The sequence below is a fragment of the Rhinolophus sinicus genome, chromosome 12 (assembly GCF_057876585.1).
Source record: "Rhinolophus sinicus isolate RSI-liver-muscle chromosome 12, RSI-T2T, whole genome shotgun sequence".
Classification (NCBI taxonomy): domain Eukaryota; kingdom Metazoa; phylum Chordata; class Mammalia; order Chiroptera; family Rhinolophidae; genus Rhinolophus; species Rhinolophus sinicus.
The window spans coordinates 35,583,701-35,608,980 of record NC_142512.1 but is presented as its reverse complement, the minus strand read 5'-3'; the positions used below and the strand labels follow the sequence as shown (position 1 = coordinate 35,608,980).

General features: G+C 48.4%; 2 protein-coding genes across 2 annotated transcripts in view; one reads left to right on the top strand and one right to left on the bottom strand.

Annotated features, from left to right (window-relative positions):
- ACSF2 (acyl-CoA synthetase family member 2) overlaps window positions 1-25,280 on the top strand; it is a 30,432-nt gene that overhangs the window by 2,563 nt on the left and 2,589 nt on the right. The window contains exons 2-11 of the mRNA XM_019730944.3: window positions 14,897-15,092; window positions 15,458-15,586; window positions 15,855-15,908; window positions 16,284-16,402; window positions 16,509-16,674; window positions 17,236-17,331; window positions 17,474-17,631; window positions 17,915-18,006; window positions 18,291-18,367; window positions 24,693-24,800. Coding sequence (XP_019586503.2) covers window positions 14,897-15,092; window positions 15,458-15,586; window positions 15,855-15,908; window positions 16,284-16,402; window positions 16,509-16,674; window positions 17,236-17,331; window positions 17,474-17,631; window positions 17,915-18,006; window positions 18,291-18,367; window positions 24,693-24,800 — 1,195 coding nt within the window. The remainder of the gene's footprint in view (window positions 1-14,896; window positions 15,093-15,457; window positions 15,587-15,854; window positions 15,909-16,283; window positions 16,403-16,508; window positions 16,675-17,235; window positions 17,332-17,473; window positions 17,632-17,914; window positions 18,007-18,290; window positions 18,368-24,692; window positions 24,801-25,280) is intronic.
- CHAD (chondroadherin) lies at window positions 18,572-22,967 on the bottom strand. Its single transcript, XM_019730947.3, has 4 exons — window positions 21,714-22,967; window positions 19,732-19,895; window positions 19,321-19,466; window positions 18,572-19,089 (listed from the first exon to the last, which is right to left on the bottom strand). The coding sequence occupies exons 1-3, from the start codon at window positions 22,485-22,487 to the stop codon at window positions 19,325-19,327; spliced, it is 1,080 nt and encodes a 359-aa protein (XP_019586506.1). The 5' UTR covers window positions 22,488-22,967; the 3' UTR covers window positions 18,572-19,089; window positions 19,321-19,324.

The following is a 25,280-nucleotide window of genomic DNA, read 5'->3' as shown; positions in this document are numbered from 1 at the left end:
GGGAGATGGCTGTCATTAGGTGGGACCAGTATCGGAAACTATAAAATGCTGTCTCTATATGAGGGGATTGTGTTAAGCCAGGAAGTGTTTTGGGTGGAAACCGTAATAGTTACCAAAAAATAGCCTCTTCTTATGATTCCACAAAGATGATTAATAAGTGATTTGGTAATGATGTCCCTACTCAACACTGGGAATCTCCAGTCTAATGACAATAGAAAATATAAACTTGAACATTTTAGTTAGTTAGTTTAGTTAGTGAATGGTACACATTGGTTTTAGTTATCCTTTCTTGCCTTGCGCAAGGTAGGTATGCGGTCTACTAGGGAAGATGCAATAGGGGATACAAAGATGAATGAACTTATTTTCACTGAGTTCTTTGCCTGAAAAGGATCTGCAGGGGCAGACGGTGGACCACCGATTTAAGGCAGAAAGGGTACTGCGCCATGGAGGATGTCAATCAAAGCAGGGGAGAATCTGATTGGTGGAAATGGGATTAGGGAAGGCTTCCTAAAGAGGCCTGAACCTTCCAACCACAGGGCTGTATTTCAGTTTGAAGTGTCAAGACTATAGACTTGTATGAAATCTTGCCTGTTCTTGAACAGTTTTGAATCCTGGGTATGAAGCCTTCCTAACCTCCCCAACATTATTTTCTTTATTCAATCTACAGCCAGAAACTTTAGAGTCAGACAGATCTGGATTCAAATGAACCACTTTCTAGTAGCTTTGGGACTGAAGTTGAACTTGACTTTTCTCATGTGTAGTGCTGTAGTGAGGGTTAAATGAGGTCACATAAGAAAATTCTTAACCCACAGCCTGGCACCAAGGGGATCTTCAACCCATTGCAGTGGTGAGCTATTATACAGATAGTGCTTGTGTAACAATGATTTGCAGGTTTCTACAATGATTCCAAGGTCCACATTTTAATCACCTTGTCTGGAGAGGAGGAAGGAGACCATTCAAGGGCAGATTTTTTTTTCTTTCTTTTCTTTTTGTTTTTTCTGATCATGTGCTGAACAAACCAAAGTATAGGATATTATTTCATCTCTTGAGTAGGCCTTGCTAGCGAAGCGTCCTGCTAATAAATGACAGGTACCAACAATCCTGCCAGGTACCCCTCCCTTCAGAAATCAACAAGCTGTGTTTCTAGCTTACAAAGCATGTTTTTTGAACCTTGTTGGCATGCTCGTGTTTCTCAGTTTGGGAGTCAGATGACAGGAAGTAAGTCGCAGTCCTGCCACTTCTAACTCAGTGTGGCATGAAGCAAGTCACTCAACTTGTCTGGACCTTGGTTTCTTTGTAAAATAGGCCACTTGGACAAGAAGCCCTCTACATTTCTGTAGACATTCTGTGATTCCTAAGGAGGCTGGCCTTTGAACCTGATCCCTGAATCCAATTGGGCTGTGGCTGAAGTATGAAGCCTTGATACTTATATGAAGTGTTATTCTGTGACTCTCTTTAGTCCTCTGCAAGTGAACAGAAAATATCACGGGTTTTGACCCTACACAGATAAGATCCAGACCTTATATGTACCGTAGTGATCCCATCAAGGACTGAGTGTCCTAAATCAGCCCCCACACCTGACCCCTGTGTGCTTTCCCTGGGGCCCCATACAAGTGGCCCAAAGGAAAACCTGCATGAATGTGTCCCTGCCCCAAATATTTCAGGCTTTCAGAAATGTCCTCTGTGTTCTTGGGTTTACTGGACTTAATAATTTCCTGCGTACTTTCTCTATATAAGCACAAACACACATATACCAGTGGTTTTGTTCACGATGCTAAAAATGGAAGCTTCCACCAGGCTTGTTGTTGCTCTTACGACTTGGGAGTACTTTGTAGTCTGTACCTTTGCAGACTGTAGACACATTCAGGGAAGATGTGTTGGGTGGTGAAAAGATCATGGGGCTTTATGGTTTAATTAAATACAGTAAAATGCAAGAATCTTAATGAACAGTTCGATGAATTTTAACAAATGTATACACCTATTACTCAGCACCCCAAGACGTAGACCTTGTCTATCACTCTAAATTCAATAGAAATATAATGTGAGCCACATATGTAATTTTAAGATTTCTAGCAGCCATATTTAAAAAGTAATAAGAAATAGGCGACATTAATTTTTAAAATTATTTATTTTTAAATTATTTTTAATTATTCAATGTTATATTAGTTTCAGTCGTACAGCATAGAGGTTATACATTTATATAACTTACAAAGTGATCTCCCCAATGTGACATTACTTTTAATGATATATTTTCTTTATCTTAGTATAGCCAAAATATCATTTCAGCATGTAATCAATCTTTTAAAAATTGCTAATGAGATATTTTACACTATTTCTTTCATAAAATCTTCCAAATCATATGTATTTAGCACTTACAGAACACTTCAAGTCAGACGAGCTACATTTCATGTGTTCCACAGCAACATGTGACTAATGGCTACCATATAGACAGCGTAGCTCTAGAAATTTTTCTCATGCCCCTTTCCAGTCAATTCCCTTCTCCAACCAGAGGCTACCACCGTTCTGATTTCTAATCTCTGTGGGTTAATTTTGCCTATTCTTAAATCTTAGAGTATATGAGGTCAGACAATTAAATTTGCAAACTCATCCTAGAAAAAGTGCTACATATCTCACTGCTGAATATCACTATGGCCACCTTCGAAGTACTCCCCTTGGGAAGCTATGCACCGATGCCAGCACCTAGTCCACCCTTCAAAGCAATTTGGGAACTCTTTTTTCTGGAATGGCCATCAGAGTTGTCGTGGTATTACCCTTGATGTCCCGAATGTCATCAAAATGACTTCCTTTCAATATTTCCTTTATCTTTGGGTAAAGAAAGAAGTCATTGGGGGCCAGTCAGGTGAGTAGGGAGGGTGTTCCAATACAGTTATTTGCTGACTGGCTAAAAACTCCCTCACAGACAGTGCAGTGTGAGCTAGTGCATTGTTGTGATACAAGAGCCATGAATTGTTGGCGAAAAGTTCAGGTCGTCTAACTTTTTCACGCAGCCTTTTCAGCACTTCCAAATAGTACACTTGGTTAACTGTCCAGTTGGTACAAATTCATAATGAATAATCCCTCCAATGTCAGGAAAAGGTTAGCAACATCGTTGCAACAAGTTCTCGAACTTAATTGTTAGAGCTCACATGCTGTTTTGTCTGGCTTCTTTTGCTCAAAAACCAAGCGATGCTTTGGGAGGAGCGACCCATTAACGCTGACAAAAATTCATGAAAGTATTTATTATACATTATCCAGTTTAGCTTTCCTTGACAACCATGGGGAAAAGGACATGGTCTTATATGCCCAATATTTCACCACTTGTGCATGGCAGCAAGAAGGCAAGTTGAGAAGTGGGGGCCCCAGAATAGTTCTTACAGATGTGTCAAGAGGCTAACCCAGCAGAGAATGGTGGGGACACTGTAGCTTCCAGGCCCATTGAACCGGGCAGTCTAGTTACACCTTGTGATCTCAAATGTCATATAATCTAAGGACTTATTTTTAAAGTTAAACTCTTTATTTTGAGATATGAATATTTACATGCAGTTGTAAGAAATAATAGAAACATCCCATATACCCTTAATCCAATTTCCCCTAATAGTAACGTCTTGCAAAACGGGAGTACAGTATCGCAGGATATTGGTATAGTCAAGATAACAGAGCATTTCCGTCACAAAGGACCCTGCTGATTTTTCTTTTATAGCCACACCCACTTTTGCCCATGTCTACTCCCTCCTAAGCCTCTAGCAGTCTGTTATCTGTTCTCCATTTTTATGGTTTTGTCATTTGAAGATGTTATGTTAATGGAATCATAGTATGCAACCTTTTGGGATTTTTTTTTTCACTTAGCATAATTCTCTGGAGACTCATTCAGTTTGTTTTGTATATCAATAGTTCCTTTCTTTTTATTGCTAAACAGTATTCCTTGATATGGATGTATAGTTGGTTTAACCCACTGAAGGATATTTGGGTTGTTTCCAGTTCTTTTCAAATAAGGCTGATATAAGCTTGGGTGTGTAGGTTTTTGGGTAAACATAAAGTCTTTGTTTCTCTGGGAACAGAATCCATTGTTTATTTGGGATGATTGCCCAGAAGTGCAATTGCTAATTCATATGGTAGTCGCACATTTTGTTTTTCGAGAAACTGCCTGTTTCCCAGAATGACTCCACCATTTTACGTTCTAACCAACAATGTATAAGTAATCAACATTCTTGCCAGCATTTGGTTTTGTCGCTATTTATTGTTTTTGACATTATGATAGGTGTATAGTGATATCTTACTGTGGTTTCAATATGCATTTCCCTAATGGTTAATGATGTTGAATATCTTTTCATGTACTTATTTGCCATCTGTTCTTCCTTTTCAGTGGAATATCTCTTCATGTCTTTTGTCCATTTTCTAGTTGGATTGTTTGGTTTTCTTACTGTCAAGTTTTCAGAATTCTTTATGTATTCTAGAGCCCGTCCTTTGTCAGATATGTGGTTTGCAACTATTTTAAAACATCTGCCATCTCTACTTCCATGTCACTCCCACGTCAACCACCAGCCTCAGGTCTTTGTGCAGCTTAGGGAAAGCAGCCCCTGCCCCTGAGAGGATGCAGCCCCACAGGTCAGTGAGTGGTAGAATGGGCTGGAAGAATGGTGTACCTGGTAATGAATCTTAGGGTGACACGCAAGGGAGAGGGAAGAGGAGAGCCTGTCTGGAGTCTGCCATGATCTAGAAGATGAACTGGCACATTTAGCTGGGACTGTGTTGTTTCACAAGAGTCAGTGTGTTGGCTGAGGACTGAGGCTTTCCTGTGAGAGCAGCATGTGACCTTCATGGAGAGATTGGGGCTCTTCCTCATTGCATAAATGTTTGTCTTCTCCTGTCCCTTCACAGGACAGATCCTGTGGGTCTCATTCTGTCCATGCCAAGAAGTTACTCCATCTTTTAAATGTTTTAGGTAGCTTTCTTAGGAGACCACCAAGCCTCTTGTATTTTTCTTCTTGAAAATTTCATATGAGAAAAAAAATTTAACTCAACCACATGATAAAGTAACAAAACACCTGTATACTTACCACTTCAAATTAAAATCTGATCAGACTTGTTACAGAAAATTATAAATAGAAGAAATTAGGCATTACCAATCAAGCTGAAGTTGCTTTTATAACTCTCCTTCAATCCATCCTTCACCATAGAGCCACTATCATCAATTTAATGTGTATTGTGTCAGAGTACTTTGTTTTGTTTTTAATATATTTTTGAATCCATAAACAGTATAGTCTATCATTTGTAACGCACTTAGAATCATGTCAAGCACTTAGTTTGCCTATTTTTTGTATCCAGAAACAGTAGTGATGCTATTATAATTTTAGCAAAAATTGTATCATAGTACGTTTCTTTTTCACTCAACAGTATGTTTTTGAGATCTATTTATGTCGACACCTGTAGATCTAGATTATTCTCTTTACCTGTTGTCTATAGTCCATTGCATGACTATGTCTCTACCAGTGCAATTGCTGTGTCCTGGTAAAGAGTTGACATTTTCAGCTTCTCTAGAAATTGCCCTGGAGAGGTTGTGTTATTGTGACCACCCGTGACAACCAAGAGTTGTCATTTCCTCACATCTTCACCGGTACTTAGTATTGCTGGACATTACAGTGTTGGCCACTCTGGTGGGGGAAAGAATATCTCATCGTGGTTTGAACTTACTTTTCCCTGATTACCAGTGAGATGGGGCATCTTTTGAAACGTCTTCTTTGAATATCCTGTTCATATTTTTTGCCCACTTATTGTTTTAGGTTTCTTGTCCTTACTGATTACTGTTTGTTGTTGTTGTTTTCTTGCTAAAATACAGGCTGAATACTAATCCTTTGTCTCTTATATAGAAAACGAAATTAGTAAACCCAGGCAGTTACTTGTCTTTTCGCTTTGTTGATTTATGTTTTTCTTAGGGCTTAGGGGCCAGCCTGGCATCAAATGCCTCTGGGGGGAGGGGCAGAGGCCAGTCCAAGACTTGGAACAAAGCAGACTATTGCTTTAAGTTTTGTGTCTAAAGACTGTTTGCTGGTGGCTGGCATGGCACCTTGCCCAGGAGGAAGTGATCAGCCTCAATGTGGGGCATATTACTGCAGTTCCATAGGCCCCTCACATCTAGTCACCCTCCCTTCCTGCCAGCTTCTAAAAGGATGAAGTGACTTTGCCCAGGACCTGGGGGAATTCCAGCCTCCAGCAGGGACAGAAGCTACCCACAGGCCTTTGGGCCCAGTCCTAAGCACCTCCACCCAGCAAATACGTAATAGGAGGCAAAACAAGCAGCTTCTACCCCAAGTAGATCCTGCAGACCTGTTTGCTTAGGCTTTCTGATTGTCCCTGTCTCCCGTGGCTCCTCCAGGGCCCAGCTCTGCCTGGTCCCTGCCTGACCCTGGCAGGATTGTACGATCCTTGGTGCCCACAGAGGCCTCTAGCCTGGAAGTTAGTCATCATCCCTGGAATGTCACAGAATACCACAGCTATCGCACATAATATCCCTTGAACAGGCCAGCCTATATTTTCTGTCTATCTCCTGCTGGAAGGCCAAGCTGCACTGGACAGGACTGACACTGGGGCAGAAGGCTTCCCAGATTAATGTAACCAGGAGGCTGTGCAGTTAAGGCACAAAGTCATAGTTCCAGGAGAGGTGAGTTGGAGCCATGAGAACAGGACAATAAGGTCAGAGGCAGTGAAGAGTATGAATCAGTTACTACAAGTAAATCATGGAAAAGGGCCAGCATGTGCTTGAGGGCCGAGAGGTGGGATACCAAGTGGGGGTGGTTATCCACAGGCCTGTGGCACTCAGAGGCACCCATCAGCCTCAGGTTTGCTGCTTTAACCCCCACAGGGTCCCCAGGGGAGGCTGTGGATGTGCTGAAGTGTAAAGAGCGGTACACATAGAAGGGGTCCAGGGTTGCCACCCACCAGAGTTGGAACATTAAGAAAATGAACCTCTTGCTTCTTCATCCATAGAAAAAAATAATCCTTTTTATAGATTGTCCAGAACTGATGTGAGGATTGTATAAGATACACATGGAAGCCCTTTTTAAGCTGTAAGGCTCTACAAAGTTCTTGTATTAAGGTCTTGGAAACCATCTTGTATTAAGGTCTTTGGATCCCATCTTGGCTGCTTACCTGCATTTCTTCGAGCCTCATTCCCTCATCTGTAAAATGGGTACATTTCTTGGTCAGAGTGGTTATGAAAATCACAGGAGATCATGTGTGTGAAGTGTTTAAAAGAGAGCTGGCATGAGGATACACTAATAAATGTCAGCTCATATTATTCAGAAATGTGCTTTTTCACCTAAAATGTAAGACATTTTCCGTATCATTAAATATATAGTGTCTTCAGTTTGATTAATGGCCTAGTGTTCCATTGTATAGATGTCTTATCATTTAGTTATCTAATCCCTACTTATAGAAATAGTTTTTCCTCCATTTCTTTGCTAAGCAAAGAAAAAATGTGCTTATTCCTACCTTTAGGCATTTGCTAGTGTTTTGGTTTTTTTTGGATAGATTCCCTAAAAGTAGGATTGCTGAGCAAAGGGCATGCATATTCAAATGTTAATAGATGCTACTAAATCAGAGGAGATTCAGATTTGGGGTTCTGAAGCTTACACAATTCGGGGTGCCCTCTTTATAAAAAGAACTCAAAATTACAAACACCAAATTTAGTGCAAATTGAATATTACTTTAGAATAAGAAAAGAATTTGTGACAAATTGCTAGGCCTTGAAGATTCAGGTTATTTTCTTATAAGAGCTCTTTAGGCAATTTGCCAGAAAAGCTGACCTATAAATACTTCCTGATTTGCAGTCAGTCTCCCCTCTCCAATTCCCATGAACTCCCAGCAGTAGGGGGAAGCAAGGGGTCCTGAAGCATCAGCTTCGTAGGCTTCCTGGCTTCTATACTTAATGTTCTCTAAAAATCTTATACTGATTTACGCTCTGGCCTATTTCCCCACATAATTGCCAACATTCTGTATTATCAACTGTTCTTGTTTTTATGATGAAATGACTAATTTTTTCTGGTTGGGGAGCTTTATTTAGGGAATATTGAGGGCAGCGTTATAATCTATGTGCTCTCGCTGAGTACTCCCCATCCTTATGGAGATGAGCTCTCTTATTGGATGAGGATGAGCTCTCTTATTGGTTACATGAAGCCAAGGACAGCACAGACCGGCTCCGGTGGCAAGGATGAACTCTCATTTAGCTGAAACTGCCGTTCAGTTTTGCCTATGAACAGACTTTGACAAGAATACCTATTATGGAATTTTGAAACTAAATGTGAACTCCTCTAGAGAAACAGCAATCTTTGGTTTGGGCAGAGAATTACTGATTTGTTATATTTTCCTCCTAGCGACTTTTTATTTATTATAGTATCAGACAGATTGAATTACTTTTCGGCCAGCCTGGTGGCTCAGGTGGTTGGAGCACTGTGCTCCTAACACCAAGGTCACCAGTTTGATTCCCACATAGGCCAGTGAGCTGCGCTTTCTACAGCTCAGATTGGGAACAACAGCTCTCCCTGGAGCTGGGTTGCTGTGTGCTGCCGTGTGCTGCCATGTGCTGCCAGGAGCAGTCGGTGGCCAGCATGAGTGGTCGGCAGCCATTATGAGTGGCCGGCAGCCATTGTTAGGAGCCGGCAGCTGGCGAGCTGCCCTGAGCTGCTGTGAGTAGCCGACCAACCATCTCAGCCAGGGGGGAGCGCAAGGCTCATAATACCAGCATGCGCCAGGGAGCTGTGGTCTACACACTAGACTGAGAAACAATAGCTTGAACCAGAGTGGGGGGGGGGGCAGAAGAAAGGGGGGAAAACGAATTACTTTTTCCCAATATATATATATGAGTTTTCCAAAATATATATGAGTTTTGGAATAACAGCTTTTTGGACCTAGCGGTATAACGATCCAAATCAATAACCAAAAAGATTAAGTTTGAAATATCAGCTGCTAAAGGATCAGAGAGTAGGTCTCTCCCTCTGCCTCCACCCTCTCTCTCTGCAAACACACGCACATGCACACACACACACACACACACACTTTGCCACCATTTGAAAATAAGTTGCAGACGTCATCAAAATGGCGGTGTGAGATATCTTTTTTGGCATGCCAATCTGCTGAGGTGGGAAAAACGAAGCTTGAACAGAAAACAAAATTGAAGCTAAAAACAATAGATAAGATTGATTAATCCCGTGTTATCAGGTAAGTGTCAATAGCAAGGAGCTACTGGGCATCTGCACTGTTTTCCTCTAAACGTTTAGTCTTACATCCGTAAAACCTCAAGATAACTATCCATCATGGAGTCAAAGTGGAGAACAACTGTGTGGTCCTTTGATAAGGGACAGTGTCACAATTTGTCTCCTTCTCTTCCCACAAATCACCTCTCATGGGGTAAGGCCAAGCCACAACAGCTGCAAATAGCCTAAAGACATTCTTCAGTATAAAAGAAATTCTCAGAAAATATGTAGAATATGAATCTAAGCAACCTTCAAAAAAGTATCTAAACTTAATGACTATTTATTTGGATGTTTTATGTGAATTGTACTTGTTCTCTTCTTTCTAAACACTAGTGTTGATAAACCAATTTTTAAGTATAAAAAAAATAAGTTGCAAACATCATAGTGTCAGAACTTTCCATTTATGCTGATCTCTTGGGGAACAAATGCCTTGTGGCTGTTTTGCTTTGATTTGTGACATGGACATCTTTTCCTATGCTTACTGGCCATTTGTCTTCTATTTTTTGTGACTTTGTGGCAGATTTGGTCATTATTGTAGTTCATGTGTCAATGTGACTTGGTCTGTTTTCCTGGGAAGCTGTTTGTGATCCAATCGATGAGGCTGTTTTAATCAGCTTTTGTTGTGGCATTTGGACAAGTCACTTAATTTCTCTGCCTCACTTTTTTCCATTTGTAAGACAGGAATAAGTACCTGAACAATTTGCCAGCAAAAACATTCACGACAACAGAGAAGCTGCTCAATGATTCTTCTCCCTTCAGTTCACATACCTGCAGGGTATTTACCTATCTCTGCCCGTCCCCATTGAGAGTACCCATCTTTTTCATAAATCAGAATCAATACCCTTCTGACTTGTCATTAAAAGTCTCTATAGACATTCTTGGAAGTGACATTGTAAATAGTTATCAGGTGGATTTTAGTTTCCTGCTAGAGCAGTTTTCCAGTTGGGGGCTACCTTTTGGACCCCATGCCTCACATCCGGGAAGCTGCATTCTAAACAATGAGCAAAGTATCATGAGCTGCTCTGTGCTCTTGAACCTGGAGAACGTCCATCCATGTATGAAATGGATTGGTTAAGCCAATCGTTGTAGTATATTATGAACTGTACGGAAGGCACATAAATCATATACCCACTGAAATTCTCAGAGAAGAAAATCCTTCCACATTCAAAATGGAAATGATTTCTTTTTTAAATTAAATTTATTGGAAGCATTGGTTAAGAACATTATGTAAGTTTCATTAATACATCATCTGTATGTTGCATTGTGTGCTCACCACCCAAAGTCTAGTCTCCTTTTGTCACCATATAGTTTGACGCCCTTTACCCCTTCATCCTTCCCCATCCCCTTTCCCCTCTGGTAACCACCATACTGTTGTTCGTGTCTACGAATTTTTTGTTTGTTCATTTGCTGCTTTTTGTTTTATATCCCACATATGAGTGAAATCATATGGTTTTTGTCCTTTTCCATTTGACTTATTTCACTTAACATGATAGTCTCAAGATCTATCCGTGTTGTCACAAATGGCAATATTTCATCCTTTTTATGGCTGAGTAGTATTCCATTGTGTATATGTACCACATCATGTTTATCCAATCATTGGTGGAAGGACACTTAGATTGTTTCTATATCTTGACTATTGTGAATAATGCTATAATGAACATAAGGGGACATATATCTTTACAAATAAGTGTTCTCAAATTTTTCGGGGAGATACCCAGGAGAGAAATTGCTGGGTCAAAGGGTAGCTCTATTTAAATTTTTTGGCTGTGTTTTTTCTCCAGTTGCCTCACAGCCGGACATGGCTGATTTACGTAGCTTCAGTTCCACCTGAGGCCTTGTGTTTTGCAATAACCATGCAAGTGGCTGAGGCTTCACTAAATATTTACTTTAGCTATTTGAGTTCTTTTTGAGGAAACCCCATACTATTTTTTAGTATGAAAACATTAGAGGCTGCACTAATTTATATTTCTACCAGCAGTGTATGAGAGTTCCCTTTCCTCCACATCCTCACCGACACTTTGTTCCTTTTTATGGCCAAATAACATTCTGCTGTATGGGTATTCTACATTTTCTTTATCCACTCATCCATTGCCAAACATTTGGGTTGTTTATACCTTTGGCTATTGTGAATAGTACTCCTATGAACTTTGTGGGCAAGTCTTGGTTTGAACACCTGTTTTCAGTTCTTTTGAGTATATGCCTAGGAGTGGAATTGCTGGGTCATATGGCTATTTTATGTTTAACATTTGGGAGAACCTCCAAACTGTTTTCCACAGTGGCTGCACTGTTTTACATTCCGTCCAGTAATGCACAAGGATTCCAGTTGCTCCACATGCTAGCCAACACTTGTTATTTTGTTGGGGTTTTTTTCTTTTTTCTTTTTTTTGTCTTTTTTTTTTTTTTGTGATAGCCTTCCTAGTGGGTGTATAGAGCCCTCTCATTGTGGTTTTAGTTTGCGTTTCACACACTTGATGGCCATTTGTATATATCTTCTTTGGAAAAATGTCTGTTTGAGTCCTGTGTTTTTTACGATTAGTGTAGGGTATATCAGGGAACCCACTCTCCCCACGGCTTAAAGGAGATGGGCGTTTCCTTTTCTGAAAGGCAGCCCGTCTGTAGCAGTCATGGTGCGTCCTGCTGTCAGGCTCCAGCCCCCTTCTGTCTTGCTGCTCAGTGGTGTCCAAGCTCACCAGGTAGTCCAAGATAGCTGTCATTCTTTTCCTGTCACAGGCAGCGTTCCAGCTGGCCAGAAGAAAAGAGAAGATGCACTTTCCTTTGAGGATTCTTCTCAGAAGTTGTACACAGTACCTCTCTTTAAATCCCATTGGCCAGAACTTCACCTTTGGGCCAAGTCACCTGCTGGGGAAGCTTGAAAATGTGGTCTCTATTCCATGTGGCCAGCTAAGCATTTGAGAATGTATTATTCAGGAAGAAAGGGCTATTGGGGAGGGTCTCTGTCACAGCACCTATCAGAGATAAAAGAGATAACATACATGACAATCGAACTGGATTTTTTTTTTTTTTTTTGGCACATAAATCATCCTGTTGATTTACCAACTAGACTTTCCAAGAGGCCACTATCTATTCCGAAAACCATAGTGAATGAGGGAAAAACAATGTTCCAAACCAAATAGGACTCTGGGTCATTGTGAGAAGGAGGATGCCTGTTGTGAGGCAGAACCCCCCCACCCCCCCTTTAATGTTTTGTTGACGACAAAACCATTAAGCTGGCTGAGATTTGCTTTTTGCTGCCTCCTAATCCAGATGCTGGGCTGTGGGAGGTGGCCTGCTAGGCGTTCAAGGACACTGGTTATCCACTGGATGTGGAAAATGTAGGTATAGTTAGGATTCACTAGTTATAAGCCACAGAAACCCAACTCAAACTGGCATGAATTAATTATTAATATTTTAAGATTCCACATATAAGTAAGATCATGCAATATCTGTCTTTCTATGCTGCCTGATTTCACTTAGTATAACGTCCTTCCGGTTCATCCATGTTGTCACAAGTGGAGTTCGGCTATTTCTTTTTCCCCAGAGGGTTATCTATAGTATTTAAATATGATATGATATAAATAATATAAGTAATATAATCCATCTATTTCTAGGCATTGATGCACAACTGACAAGTTCAAAAATTTAAGTTCCCGGGCTAGTTAAAGCAAGAATAGAATCATTTCCTCATGCCTTAGCCTACTTGATTTTAGTCATTTAGCAGCTTGACTATTGTGACTCCATTTTATTTCTTCCCTCTTTTCCTCACCCTCTACAGTATGCCTGTGAGGTAGGGATTTAGGGTACACAGTCTCTCTTGAGGGGTGTCACGGCGACCACTGAGAACCACTTCAGCAGTTCTTTAGGTTTTTCAGCCTGTGGACAGTAGGGAGTGGGAGTTCACAGAAACTTAGCGCTGTGATTCTTGGCTGTTTTCTGTCCAGCACACCTGCAGGAACCACCTGGCTTAGGTGGCTCACCACAACTCTTGGAGAAGATTGTCCGGGTAATTTAGATAACATTCCCTTGAGGATAACCACTCTTGTAGTCCCCAAACTTTATAGGTGGAGAAGCTGATCCCAAAGAGGATAAATCCTGTGTCTTAAGTTGGAGTCCCCCAAAAACAAGAACTTGGGTGCAGGTGGTTTATTTGTGATCCTAGGAAGCAGGAGTGAGGGAGTGGGAAGAGGAGACAGGAAGAGAAGCCAATATCGATTGTATTATTGAAGTTGTTGCCCCAGACAACCAGGGTTTTACCCACTAGGACTTCTGAGAAGGATCAGCTGCCAACCAGAACTGTCCAGCTGCTGCAGAAGGGGAGGCTTGAGGAAGTCCCTGAGCAGACAGACCCCCAGGGAATTGTCCCAGCAGCTGAAACCAGAGGTGCACTGAGGAGATGTCACATGGGACACCAAAGGTGTCTGCAGCAGTCACCCACCCAGCCCGCAGCACACCTGGGATGAGAGCTCAGATCCCCAACCCCAGCCTAGTGCTTGCTTGCTCCCCGTAGAGCTTCAGCAGTCAGTCCCCACCCTGTGTGATTCATGCTGGGCTCCCCAGCTCCAGCTTCCGAGTCAAATCAGGGCCACCTTCCTATCAGCCCACATTGTGCCCCACCCTCCTGTGAGATGGCAGTAGTCTCCTCTCCCATTTACAGGGAAACCCAAATTTTGCTCCCCACTCTGCCCTGCATACCATGTTCTTCCCAGAAACTCTACCACACAAGCCCTAAGTGATCAATCAACAAAAGGTAGGCATGGTCTTTTCGCACAGTAGCTGCAGCACTGAGTCCTCAGGGCCCACACCCCCCATTGGTGGTCTGGAGGTGGCCTGGAAGGCTGGAACCTGGAGCATGCCCTTTCTGATGGAAACAGGGTCTGAGACCTGTTACGCTCCCACCTAGACCTGGCTGGAAGCCAGCAGCTGTTACCCAGAGCGGTCAAGTGAGAACATGCCAATCTAAGCATGTGCTACCTGGACTTCTGGAGGCCTTTTTTGGTTTTCCTTTTTTAAATAATAGACTTAACTCTTTTGGTACAGTTTTAGAGTTACAGAATAACCGTAGGGTTACAGAATAACTGAGCAGGTGGTACATAGAGTTCCATATACCCATCCCACCCCAGACAGTTTCCTCTATTATTAATATCTTGCACCAATGTGGTACATTTGTTACAATTAGTGCACTGATAGCGATACATTATTATTGACTATAGCCCATAGTATACATTAAGGTTTAGTTTTTGTGTTGGACTATTCTGTGGGTTTTGACAATTACTCAGGTGTGTTGTTTTTTTTTTTATCAGGATGGTGCAGTATATAGGATGAGGCCGTTTCTAGCCCTCCTAGGTGACCTCTCTGCTTAGTCAAAGCACCATGATTTGCCTCAGTTTCCCTTTCCAGTGTTTTTGCACCAACGCCCCAGGCCAGTGGCACTGAGGGGAAACTTAGGAGTAGGCTGGGGAAAAGACGACAAGAAGTCAGCTTCCAAGTTTGGATTTCCCAAGGGTGAATGAAGCAGCCCCTATGTTCAATGGTGATGGTTCCGACAGTTTCTGGAGTGCTCCCTAACACATTGCAGGCAGCCTGCCTCCCAGCTGGGTGTGCCAGGGAGGCCTGCCTTGATGCAGTTGAGCCCTTGGTGACTCTCTCTACAGTTCCAAAGAGGTAGAACGCACCGCCACCCTGCCCATCGGAGGCCTCAGCTATGTCCAGGGCTGCACCAAATTGCGTCTTATCAACAAGACCGTTGGGCGTTGCCTGGATGCCACAGCACAGAAGTTCCCGGACCGAGAGGCTTTGGTCGTGCTCCATGAAAATGTCAGGTTGACCTTTGCCCAGCTCAAGGAGGAGGTGGGTTCTGACCTTGACCCCTCAGCGTGGGCAGGTGCTAGCCCCCAGGCTGTCCTGGCTGGGTGGAGCTACAAGGGCAGCACCTGACTGTGGAGCAGGGTGCTGGGGCTGCCAGAGAACCCTAGGGGATGTCAGGGATAGGGACAGGGCTGAGGCAGAGGTGGCCCGGATGCCTCCTGCATCAGTCACTCCTCAGGCACTTGTTAACTCTGCATATTGCAAGCCCCACTCCAGATCTCCTGAGGCCTGTCACTTGTTCCCAGATGGTTCTGGTGTGAACCCCTGGACCAAGGGCTGACATAGGCGTCATAACCCCTTCCTGCTTGCCCACAGCTTACCCCTTGTGCCCTGTATGTTTATACCAGGTGGACAAAGCTGCATCTGGGCTCCTGAGTATTGGCCTCTGCAGGGGTGACCGGCTGGGCATGTGGGGGCCCAACTCCTACGCATGGGTGCTCATGCAGCTGGCCACAGCCCAAGCGGGCATCATTCTGGTGAGGAGAGGAGGGGCTTGCCTGGCACAGTTGGGTATGTGGTCATGGGGGGGGGGGGGTTGCATCATTCAGGGGAATCCACTTGGCCCCTTGGCCCCAGAATGAAACCAGTGTCTGGCTGGTAATGTTTTCACCTGAAGCCACCAATTAGGCCTGGAGGGGCAGGGTGCTGCCTCTATATACACTGTTTCTGTGCCTCCTGAGGGTGGAGGGGTAATGAGGACAGGGTCTGCCCAGGACACTGACATAGCCTTGCTGTCTCTATCAGGTGTCTGTGAACCCAGCCTACCAGGCTACAGAGCTGGAGTATGCCCTCAAGAAGGTAGGACTCATTCCAGGGGGTGGGGCCAGGTGGGTGCCTGGCACAGGGGACTTCCAGTTGTCACAGAGAGCTGTTGGGGTGGGGAGGGCATGTATAGGTGGGTAATACCCAGAGTCTGTCATTCTTTAGGCTGTGGGTGGGTAGGAGGAGGGGGTAGTTGGGCAGATACAAAGCTGGTATATGTGTTGGGGGTGGTGCATGCATTCATCACAGAGGTAGTGTGTGAGTGAGCTGGTGTGTGTGTGTTAGAGGGTGGTGCATGTGTGTGTCAGAGTAGTGGTGTGTGTATGAGAGAGAGCAACTATTAATGTGGGCTCCGCAAGATCCTCAGCCTAGGGCTTCCTGCTGACTGTGGAAGGGGGTCCCCTTCCACAGGTGGGCTGCAAAGCCCTAGTTTTCCCTGAGAAATTCAAGACCCAGCAATACTACAACATCCTGAAGCAAATCTGTCCAGAGGTGGAGAAGGCCCAGCCGGGGGCATTGAAGAGTCAAAGGTGGGGATGTCCTAGGTTGGGAAGGGTCCATCGTGCGGCATCCTGGCCCCCTCAGCCCCTGCCCACCCCCTCAGCCCCTGACTCTCCCCATCATCCCTACCCCCAGGCTCCCAGAGCTGACCACAGTCATCTCGGTGGACACCCCTCTGCCGGGGACACTGCTCCTCGATGAGGTTGTGGCGGCTGGCAGCACAGAGCAGCATCTGGCCCAGCTCCGGTACACTCAGCAGTTCCTGTCCTGCCATGACGCCATCAACATCCAGTTCACCTCGGTAGGGCAGAGGTCTCCAGGCCCTAAGCCCAGGCTGCCAAGCTGACCCCTGCCTGCCCCTGTGACACTTCCCTGAGATGAGGACACAGGAAGTGGGGAGTACAAACACTCTTCTCCTGGGACTGGCCCTAGCTGTCCTCTCTGCCCTGGTAACCATTAGCAACTGGTGTCCTTGTCACATCTCCCCATCCGCTGGCCTTCTTGTCCCCAGCACAGGGGCAGATATACTGTGTCACCACTGGTCAGAGGTAATAGAGCCTGCCCCCTCTTTAGCAGATAGGGAAATTGAGGCCCAGAAGGGGTATCTGCTGCTGGGCCACAGAGTTCTCTCAGCCACTTCATGAGTGGAATGAAGACAGAACTCATCTTCCATATTTCTGGATCCTAACACCTGGCACTGTGCAGGCACGTGGTAAACCTTTATGAATACATATTGAATGAATGGATCTGGGGCAACAGTCCCAGTGTCCTGACTCCTAGTCCAGTGCTCTTCCATGCAGAGGCCCAGGCCAGGAAGGAAATGGGAAGAAAGCAGCCAAGTGTCACCTGCTTATCTTATCAGGGGACGACAGGCAGGCCCAAGGGGGCCACCCTTTCCCACTACAACATTGTCAACAATTCCAATATGATAGGGGAGCGCCTGAAACTGCACCTGAAGGTAAGGAGGTGCTGGCCCAGGCTTACTGGCACCCTGCAGGCGTGGGGAGGTGGGCTTGCTGGGCTTGCCCTGCTGGCTAGAGGAACTAGCTTCTGGGGCTTCTGGCTCCAGGATAGACCCAGCCTCCTGCCTCCATCTCTAGACACCAGAACAACTGCGGTTAATCCTGCCCACCCCCCTGTACCACTGCCTGGGTTCTGTGGGGGGCACAATGGTAAGCATGATGCACGGTGTCACCCTCATCCTGTCCTCTCCGATCTTTGATGGCAAGAAGGCGCTGGAGGCTGTCAGCAGAGAGAGGTGGGCATCAGTGAGCAGCTCCCCGCAGGCTCATGAGACTCTCCTAGTCCTCACTCCTGGGCCCTGACCCCTCTCCAAGATGTCTCCTCTCTCCAGCCAAGAGAAATGGAAAGGGTAGTGGGGGATCCAGGGATGGCACTAGCTCCTCCTCCAGAGTTTCTCCTGCCTGTTCCCCGCAGTTGCAGGCTTGGCCCTTACTGCAGGTTCAAGGTGGGGTGGCTGAGAAGAGGGAGTTCCCTTCCACTTCCAAGCCTGATTTTGAGATGCTACCCCCCCTATACAGAGGCATCTTCCTGTATGGCACCCCCACAATGTTCGTGGATGTTTTGAACCAGCCAGACTTCTCCAGTTATGACGTCTCAACGCTGTGTGGAGGTAGGATGCGGCCAAAGGTGGCCAGGCCAGGATTGGCCGGGGTGAGCTAGGTATACACCCAATCCTTTATGTAGGGGGCAAGAAGTTCACTGTAAAAATATGGGTGGGAGGGAGGCAAATCCCAAGCATTTCTGGACACCAGCCCAAGGCCAGCTGCCAGGTATAGGAACGGGTCCAGGATCAGGCGAGAGAAGTGAATGTTCTTCCCTAGAAAGAGCTGCAGGCAAAGGGGTCCACTGGGCCTGGAGAAGGGGGGAATTGTGTCAGCCCTCTCTCTGATTCAGGTGTGATTGCTGGGTCCCCGGCACCCCCAGAGCTGATCCGAGCCATCATCAACAAGCTGAACATGAAGGAGATGGTGGTGAGTGGTAGCTGGGGCTAGGGCTGTGGGTGGGAAGCAGGCCAGGCCTCGGATTGAGAACCGATGGATGGGACTAGGGCTGAGCCCAGGCCAGATCTCCAGGGATGACCCTCTAGGCCCACCCTCCTTCCAGAAAGCAGGTGTGAGAAAATGCAATCTGACCTCATCAGCAGCTGTCAAGTCATGGAGATAAGGAACGGGGAGTAAATATTATACACACATATATTTATAGAAATCTGGGGAAGAAATGCAGATGGGGGGATATGCGGCAAAGCACCAATGTCCTGTTAGAGCGTCCTGGCAGATGGGAGCTGGCAGAGTTGGGGTATGGGCTTAAGACCCTTTCTTGAAACAAGGGGTGGGGCAAGGATCTGATGTTTGTTTCCAATGGCAGGGAAGGAGAAGCAGAGGGAAGGAGGACTCTGGAAGGGTGGCCATCCTGATGACCACCCAGTTCTGGTTCTGAAGGACTTAGGGGGTCTTGGCAACAGCTTTTCTGAGAGGAGCCTTGCAGAGGGGCCAGGTGTGATGGAGCCCTCTCCATCAAATGGACCTGGGTTGGTGCTGGAGTGCCCAAATCCCCCTGCCAGGACGTGTCTAGGTGTGGACAGCTCTGTGCATCAGCAGAGGCTGTGAAAGAAGGTGGGGGTCATAGGTGGGAAGGTCAGTAGTTTCTCCGGCAGAAGGCAGAGGCTGGTCACCAGGACCAGCTGGGTCAGGACCTGCAGTGAGGCAAGAATCAGTGTCAGGACTCCAAAAACCCACATGATGCTGAGAGAGAATGGTGAGAGGCCTGGGCAGTATCATTTTCCCCTTTAGAAGGGAGCCCCAGCCCTCCCTTCCTCTCCCTGCAAAACTGGAAGATCTACATGCTAGCAGTACCCTGGGACACGCTGCTCACTTGCCAGAATCTCCAGAGAGGAGAATGGGGGACCTGCCTGCCCTGCACCCACCTGTTTAATGGCGGCCAGCTTTCTTGGACCTCTTAGTGGGGAACTTGCAGCTGCGGAGGGCATCTGTGTCACGGATGTGCTGGCCCTTGAACTTGGCGGGTGAGGCACAAGTTGCATCAGGACGAGAAGTCTTGGCTTCCAGCCACCTGAAGAGACAGAGAGATGCTGGGGTTGGGGAAGAGATGTGGGAAAGCTGGGAGAAGGGACAGTGAGCCATGAGGCCAGGATTGACTTGGCTCCAGGAGAGTCTGCAATTGTCATCTTCATTTCACAAATGTGGGAACTTTGCAAAGTCCTACACCTTTTAGGTAGCAGATCTAGGACCTATGCCCAGGAAGTCTTAGTGCAGGGCAGTGTCTTCACTGCGTCACAGGAAGGTGGGTTCTGGAGGTGGCATGGGGGTACTCTCACCTCCGGAGGCCCCGGAGCTGGCAGGTACACTTCCAGGGGTTGTTGGTGAGAGAGAGTGTCTCCAGGTTGTCAAAGGGGAAGTTGGAGGGCAGCTGGTTCAGGCGGTTGTTCTCCAGATGGACGTGTTTCAGCGTGGTCACACCCAGGAAGGCATCATCGGAGAACTGGGGGCAAGGTGGGCACGAGTGAGCACCCCAACCCTACTGTCCAGCCTCTCCCAGCTCTATGGCCCCAGAGGGGCAGGGTTCTTCCCGTTCTTCCCTGGACATAAGCAGTGGTACCTGGAGGAGTGTCACAGCATGACTAAGTTGTCTCCAATGATTTAATCCATAGGACCACCTTTTGAGCTAGCTGGTGTTATTTCCAATATGCAGATGGGGGAGGGGAGTTAAGTCCCTTGCCCGGGGTCATACTAGGGAGTGAACAGTAGCTGCAGGACCACACCCAGCTCCTCTGCCCCTGGCACCATACGCCCTGCACAAGCACCGTGACTGGGGAGGCAGCCAGAGTTTGGCCCCAGAGGCCCAAGCTGGCACATGGTGAAGCTGGTTAGTGTTTGGTGGGATGGGCAGTGGGCCCAGGCTCCCCACAACCCCAGGGTCCTGGGACATCCCCCAGCTCTGTCCTTACTGCTCCCTCACTGCCTGCCAGAAGCTATTTGTGGAGCCTCCTTGGTGGAGCCTCCAGGTTGGACGGCTCCAGAGGAAACGTTCTATTGGTGCCCACATCTTGGCTCAGGTGTCACAGATCCTGCCTGGCCTCCCCTACCCCAAATCAGCCCCTGCTGCCCTGCTCTGCTGCCCACTTGAAGGGCTGCTTTGGCACTAGTGGGACACAGGGGATTCTTAAGCGAGCATGGGGCTGGGCTGAAGAAGGGCAGGCGTGGGCAGGCTCCATCCATGCAGACAAAGGCTGGCTGCCTTCCAGGTAGGATTCTGCCCTCATCTCCATGCTTGTGGCCAGGGTGGGCTGTGAAGTTCCCTGGTAACCAGATCGCTCTGATGACCATCTCCCCCACCTTGCCCTGATCTCTGCCCAAACCTCCTGGCTGAAGTCCCTGTACCAGAGAGATTTTTCTAGCTCCAAGGAGGGATTTCACCTGGACCCAAGGCAGCCCCCCCTGGCCAGGTGCTGGGCATCACAGGGAGGAAGGACTGAAAGAGGTTGCAGCCAGGAGATGGGTCTGGGTGACTGGGGTGGGCAAAGGGCAGTCAGTGGTCTGGTGGACAGTGAGGCACAGCCAGTCTTCCCTGTGGGGAGACACCTGGGACCTGTGCCAAAGGTTGACAATAGTGTGTGGCTCTTGCCTTTGCCCCTTCACAGAGCTCATGTGTACCATGCCTGCAACCTGGGGGAGCCTCCGGTCCCTCAGTTGAAATGGACTCAAGAATGCAGTGGAATGTGTGTGTGGACTGAGGAGGGGGCATCCGCCAGGGCCTCTGGGGGACATGGGGCAGATCTTCCTCAGGCATTTGCTCCCCCCTCACTCCCCAGCCCCCAACCCCACCAGAGCACACATGCACGCCCCCCTCCAGGAACAGGGTCTCTTTGTGGGCCTGATTCACCCAGCTCCTCTGGAACACTCTTCAATAAACAAACCTTCCTTTATGGGGTGGTAGGTTTACTGGAGACAGGGGAAAAAACAGCAGAGGCCCAACAGGAAGAGGTGGCTGCCGCCCACAGCAGGGGGTTTGGGAGCACTGGATATGCCTCCTAGGGGCCATTGGTGGGGCCCGGACAGCCCCAACTCTGTTTATAAATAGGAATGCTAGGAGGGCAGTGGCTGAGACTAAGGACAGGGGCAGAAGGTCAGGGATTAGAGTGGGGATGTGACAAGATGGACAGAGCTCATCACCTTGGAGATAGCCAGAGAGACAGAGGCAATTTTAGGGGAGACAGAATGGTGCCCAGCTGTGGCCCTGGATCCCTGGGCCTCCAGGCTGAGAAGGAGCCAGGGCCGAGCTCTGCAGCCAGGACCTCACCTTCTCCATGTTGGTGTTGTCCAGCCAGAGGGTCTCCAGGTACCTTCCGAAAGACTGGAAGGCATTGTCGGGAATGCTCTTCAGGGGGTTGTGGGACAGCTTCAGCTCCTCCACCACCCGCAGCTTGCTCAGAGCTGCCGAGGGGTAGCTGGACAGCTGGTTCCTGTCCAGGTGGAACTTGGCGAGGTTCTCCACGTCGTCCAGAGCGCCGGGCTGCAGGGAGCTGAGCGCGTTCTCCGACAGGTAGAGCCAGCGCAGGTCCTTGGCGCCTTGGAAGGCGCCTGCGCGCAGCTCACGGATCTTGTTGTTGTTGAGCTGCAGGATGAAGAGGTTGACCAGTGGGGAGAGCAGCCCCCGGGGCAGCTCAGTCACCTTGTTGTGGTCCAGATAGAGGTAGGTGAGCTCAGTCAGGTCGTCGAAGGCGCCTGCGCGCAGCACGCGGATGTCGTTGTGGGACAGGTACAGGTAGATGAGCTGCTTAAGGCCACGGAAGGCGCCGGAGGCCACCTCGCGGATCTGACAGTGTTGCAGGTGCAGGGACACGAGGTTCGGCATGGCCCGAAATGAGTTGGCAGCCAGCACCGGGAAGTTGTTCCGCTGCAGGTTGAGCAGTTTGGTCTTCTCTGACACCTTGGGGATCTTCTGCAGCCCCACCTTGTCGCAGATGACGTGCTGCAGATCGCCGTGGCAGTGGCAGTTATGGGGGCAGGCGGCCAGCGTCGGCAGCAGGCCGGCCAGGAGGCCGAGGCTGAGCAAGAGCATCTGGCGGGCCATGGCCAGGATGCCTGGGGCCGGGCTGGGGGCAGCGGCAGCGACGACGGCAGGGTGAGGGCAGCGGGAAGTCCTCGGCGCTCGGGTCTCCCGCCCTATTTATACGGTGGCCCTGACCACAACTGGCAGCCAAAGCCAGCTCCTACGTGGAGCATCGAGGCCACCGGGCTTAACTCCCTCCCGCCCGGAGATGGGCCCCCGCCCTCGACCGGGAGGGGAGGGGGCCCCTCCTCCAGCTGGTGACTGTGCGGGGCAGGGACCGTGGCCCGCAACCTCATCCCGTGCCCTCAGATCCTACTTGTCTCCAGACCCCCTAGCTCCTTTCTCCATGCCTTTTTTTTTTTTTTTTTTTGGGGGGGGGGCTGTCTAGAGCCCTGAGATTACGCCGCAGGGAGAGAGGCGTTCCATGAACGTATTTGTTTGCTCAAGTTCGAGCCTCCATGCCGCCTCCTCCCCCCCCCCCCCCCCATAATACACTGGGCCCGGTGCCCTGGACCCGGGGAGGGAGGAAGCGGGGCCGGACAGCCGGACGCGAGTCTCGCCGCGGTCGGCCAGCCGGCGGCGCTTTAATGGGGCTCTTGTGCGGCGCCGGCAGAGCGTGCGAGCCGCCCTGGCGTCGGGCTCCCCCTTCTGGCTAGACACTCAGCCAGCCCCAAGGAGATGGGCGCTCCTACCCCACCCTTGGACTTGCCTTCGGTCGTTCTCCCAGCCCCGACTTGAAGTTTCCCTGTATCCACTCTCCCCTTTTTCCATGGCTAAACACTAACCAGAAAAGTGTGTGTGGGGGTGTGTGTGGGGAGTGACCCACAGCACTTGCAAACACACCTGAAGACCACAAGCTCAGTCCCCCCTTCTCCCCGACCCCCCTTTAATCTCCCTAAAATATCCCATCCCCTCATTACCACCCTCAGTGGTCAGGACCTGCCCCTGAGGGGTCTCTCAGGGTGGCGGCCAGAGTGGCGCCAAGATGTCCTTGGCAGAGGCCACACCTGGGCAGTGGCCCCAGGACTGGGAGGGCGGTGAGGGGGCCCGGGTCCTGACTACAAGGGACCAGCCCTGGACAGCTCAGGTCCTGTGGGCAGCCCTGCCTCAGCCCACCAGTTCTCTGTGTCTATTTGCCAGCTACTGTGTCTGGATTCCTGTGGAAAGCGGAGGATGGGCAGTTAGGGTCTCAGCTCTGGGCTGCCTGGCAGGGAATGTTATGTGTGTTGGGGGGTAGAGGATGAACTGGACCCCAGGTCTCGCCAGACCCCAGTTGTGCCTGAGCTATGCCAGCTGACACAGAGGAAACTGGTGGCAGGGAGGGAAGGAGGGGAATATGGTGGACAAAGTTCTGGTGTCTTTGATGATTGGAAGGGACCTAGAATACAGAGTGGCTAGTCCCTCTCCCCTCACTTAGTGCTCAGATGTGGAGGCCTGCCCCTCTCCTAAGCCCCTTTCACCCCATTGCCTCTAGATGAGGGTCATACTTGGCCTAGAATGTTCCCTCATGGTACTTAGGCTCTCCTAAGACTGGTTTCTGGTTTTCTGTAACTCAGGATGTTCCAACCACTAGAAGTGGGGAGGGGGGACAGGGGGTGCCACGGGCTTTTAAAATCCTTGCTTTGGCTGTATTTTTATTTTGATGAAAATAAAATTCACAGGAAACTGTCCAAAGCTTGGGGGGCCCCCATCCCAAGGCCAGGCATTTGTCCCGAGTTTTGGTGGATGAGGCAGGGTAGGGGTGGGGGTGGGGGGTTGTGTCTGTGTGGCTCCCAGCTGGGCCAAGGCAGGCTGGCTTTCTCATCAAGTTTATGGGACCTTGGGCTTGGAAGGGAGGGGCAGGGGATGTTGTGGCGTGAAATCAGGAAGTGGGGGGGCTAAGGCAGCTTGGAGATGGGAGAGAGAAGTATGAGCGTGGGTAAAACTGGGAGCCACAGGCTGAGGGATGTGGCTGCTCCAGGGAAACAGAGACTGAGAGAGCCCTGGTTAGAAGAGGCTCTGCTCTTAAGTTTATTTCATATCTGGGGCCCTTGTTAGTTGAGTTAGTCGGATCATTGTCCCAGCACCTCTGCCTCCTGACCCCCGATCTCTAACATCTGTGCCTCTTTCCCCACCTTTCAGTTGCCTTCCACTTTCCCCTGAGTTCCTTCCATTCCCTCAGGGTAGCTCACCCCATTCCCCTGCAGTCCCCCAGCTCCCTCCAAACATCCTTTCTGGACCCTCTAGGTTGCTTATGGAACAACAGAGAACAGTCCTGTGACCTTCATGAACTTTCCTGAGGACACTGTGGAGCAGAAGGCAGAAAGTGTGGGCAGAATTGTGCCTCACACAGAGGTGAGCCCCACACTAGGACCCTCAGATCCCATCTCCCACAGAGAATCCCACCCTTCCCCACAGTAGAGTCTTCTCTGGGCCTGGCCTGGGGCTTTCTCTGTGGGCTGAGGCCTGAGGAAGAGCTGAGCAGCAGCCATGAGCAGTAGCCAGCTGAACTTCTCCGCAGCCTCCCTTCCTGTCTGAGGTGTGTTTTTGCCAAGCCCCACTGTCTGTTTCAGGGCAGCCAGGACAGCCTCAAAAAGGAGTCAAAGCACAGAGATTTTTCCTACAGAGCTCTTTCTCTCCCATAGGCCCCCCACCCTCACTTCTGCAGAGTTTCTCTTTTTGCTTAGTATAAACACTGAATTTCCCAAGCAGCCTGTCCTTTTGGGTGGGTGTTCCTTGCACTTCATGGCTGACCCAGATCATCTGTTACTCCTTTTTGGCTCCAACACTGGTGCTTTATGCCAGCCCGCACCTGGTTTCCCCTGCCCCTTTGTG

What these genes read in the sequence shown, in the direction of transcription:
- CHAD (XM_019730947.3), bottom strand. Translation starts at nt 22,487, where the DNA reads ATGGCCCGCCAGATGCTCTTGCTCAGCCTCGGCCTCCTGGCCGGCCTG. An exon ending in ACAACACCAACATGGAGAAG is followed by an intron (nt 19,896 to 21,713) that starts GTGAGGTCCTGG and finishes CCTTGCCCCCAG; the next exon opens with TTCTCCGATGATGCCTTCCT. An exon ending in CAGCTCCGGGGCCTCCGGAG is followed by an intron (nt 19,467 to 19,731) that starts GTGAGAGTACCC and finishes CTGTCTCTTCAG; the next exon opens with GTGGCTGGAAGCCAAGACTT.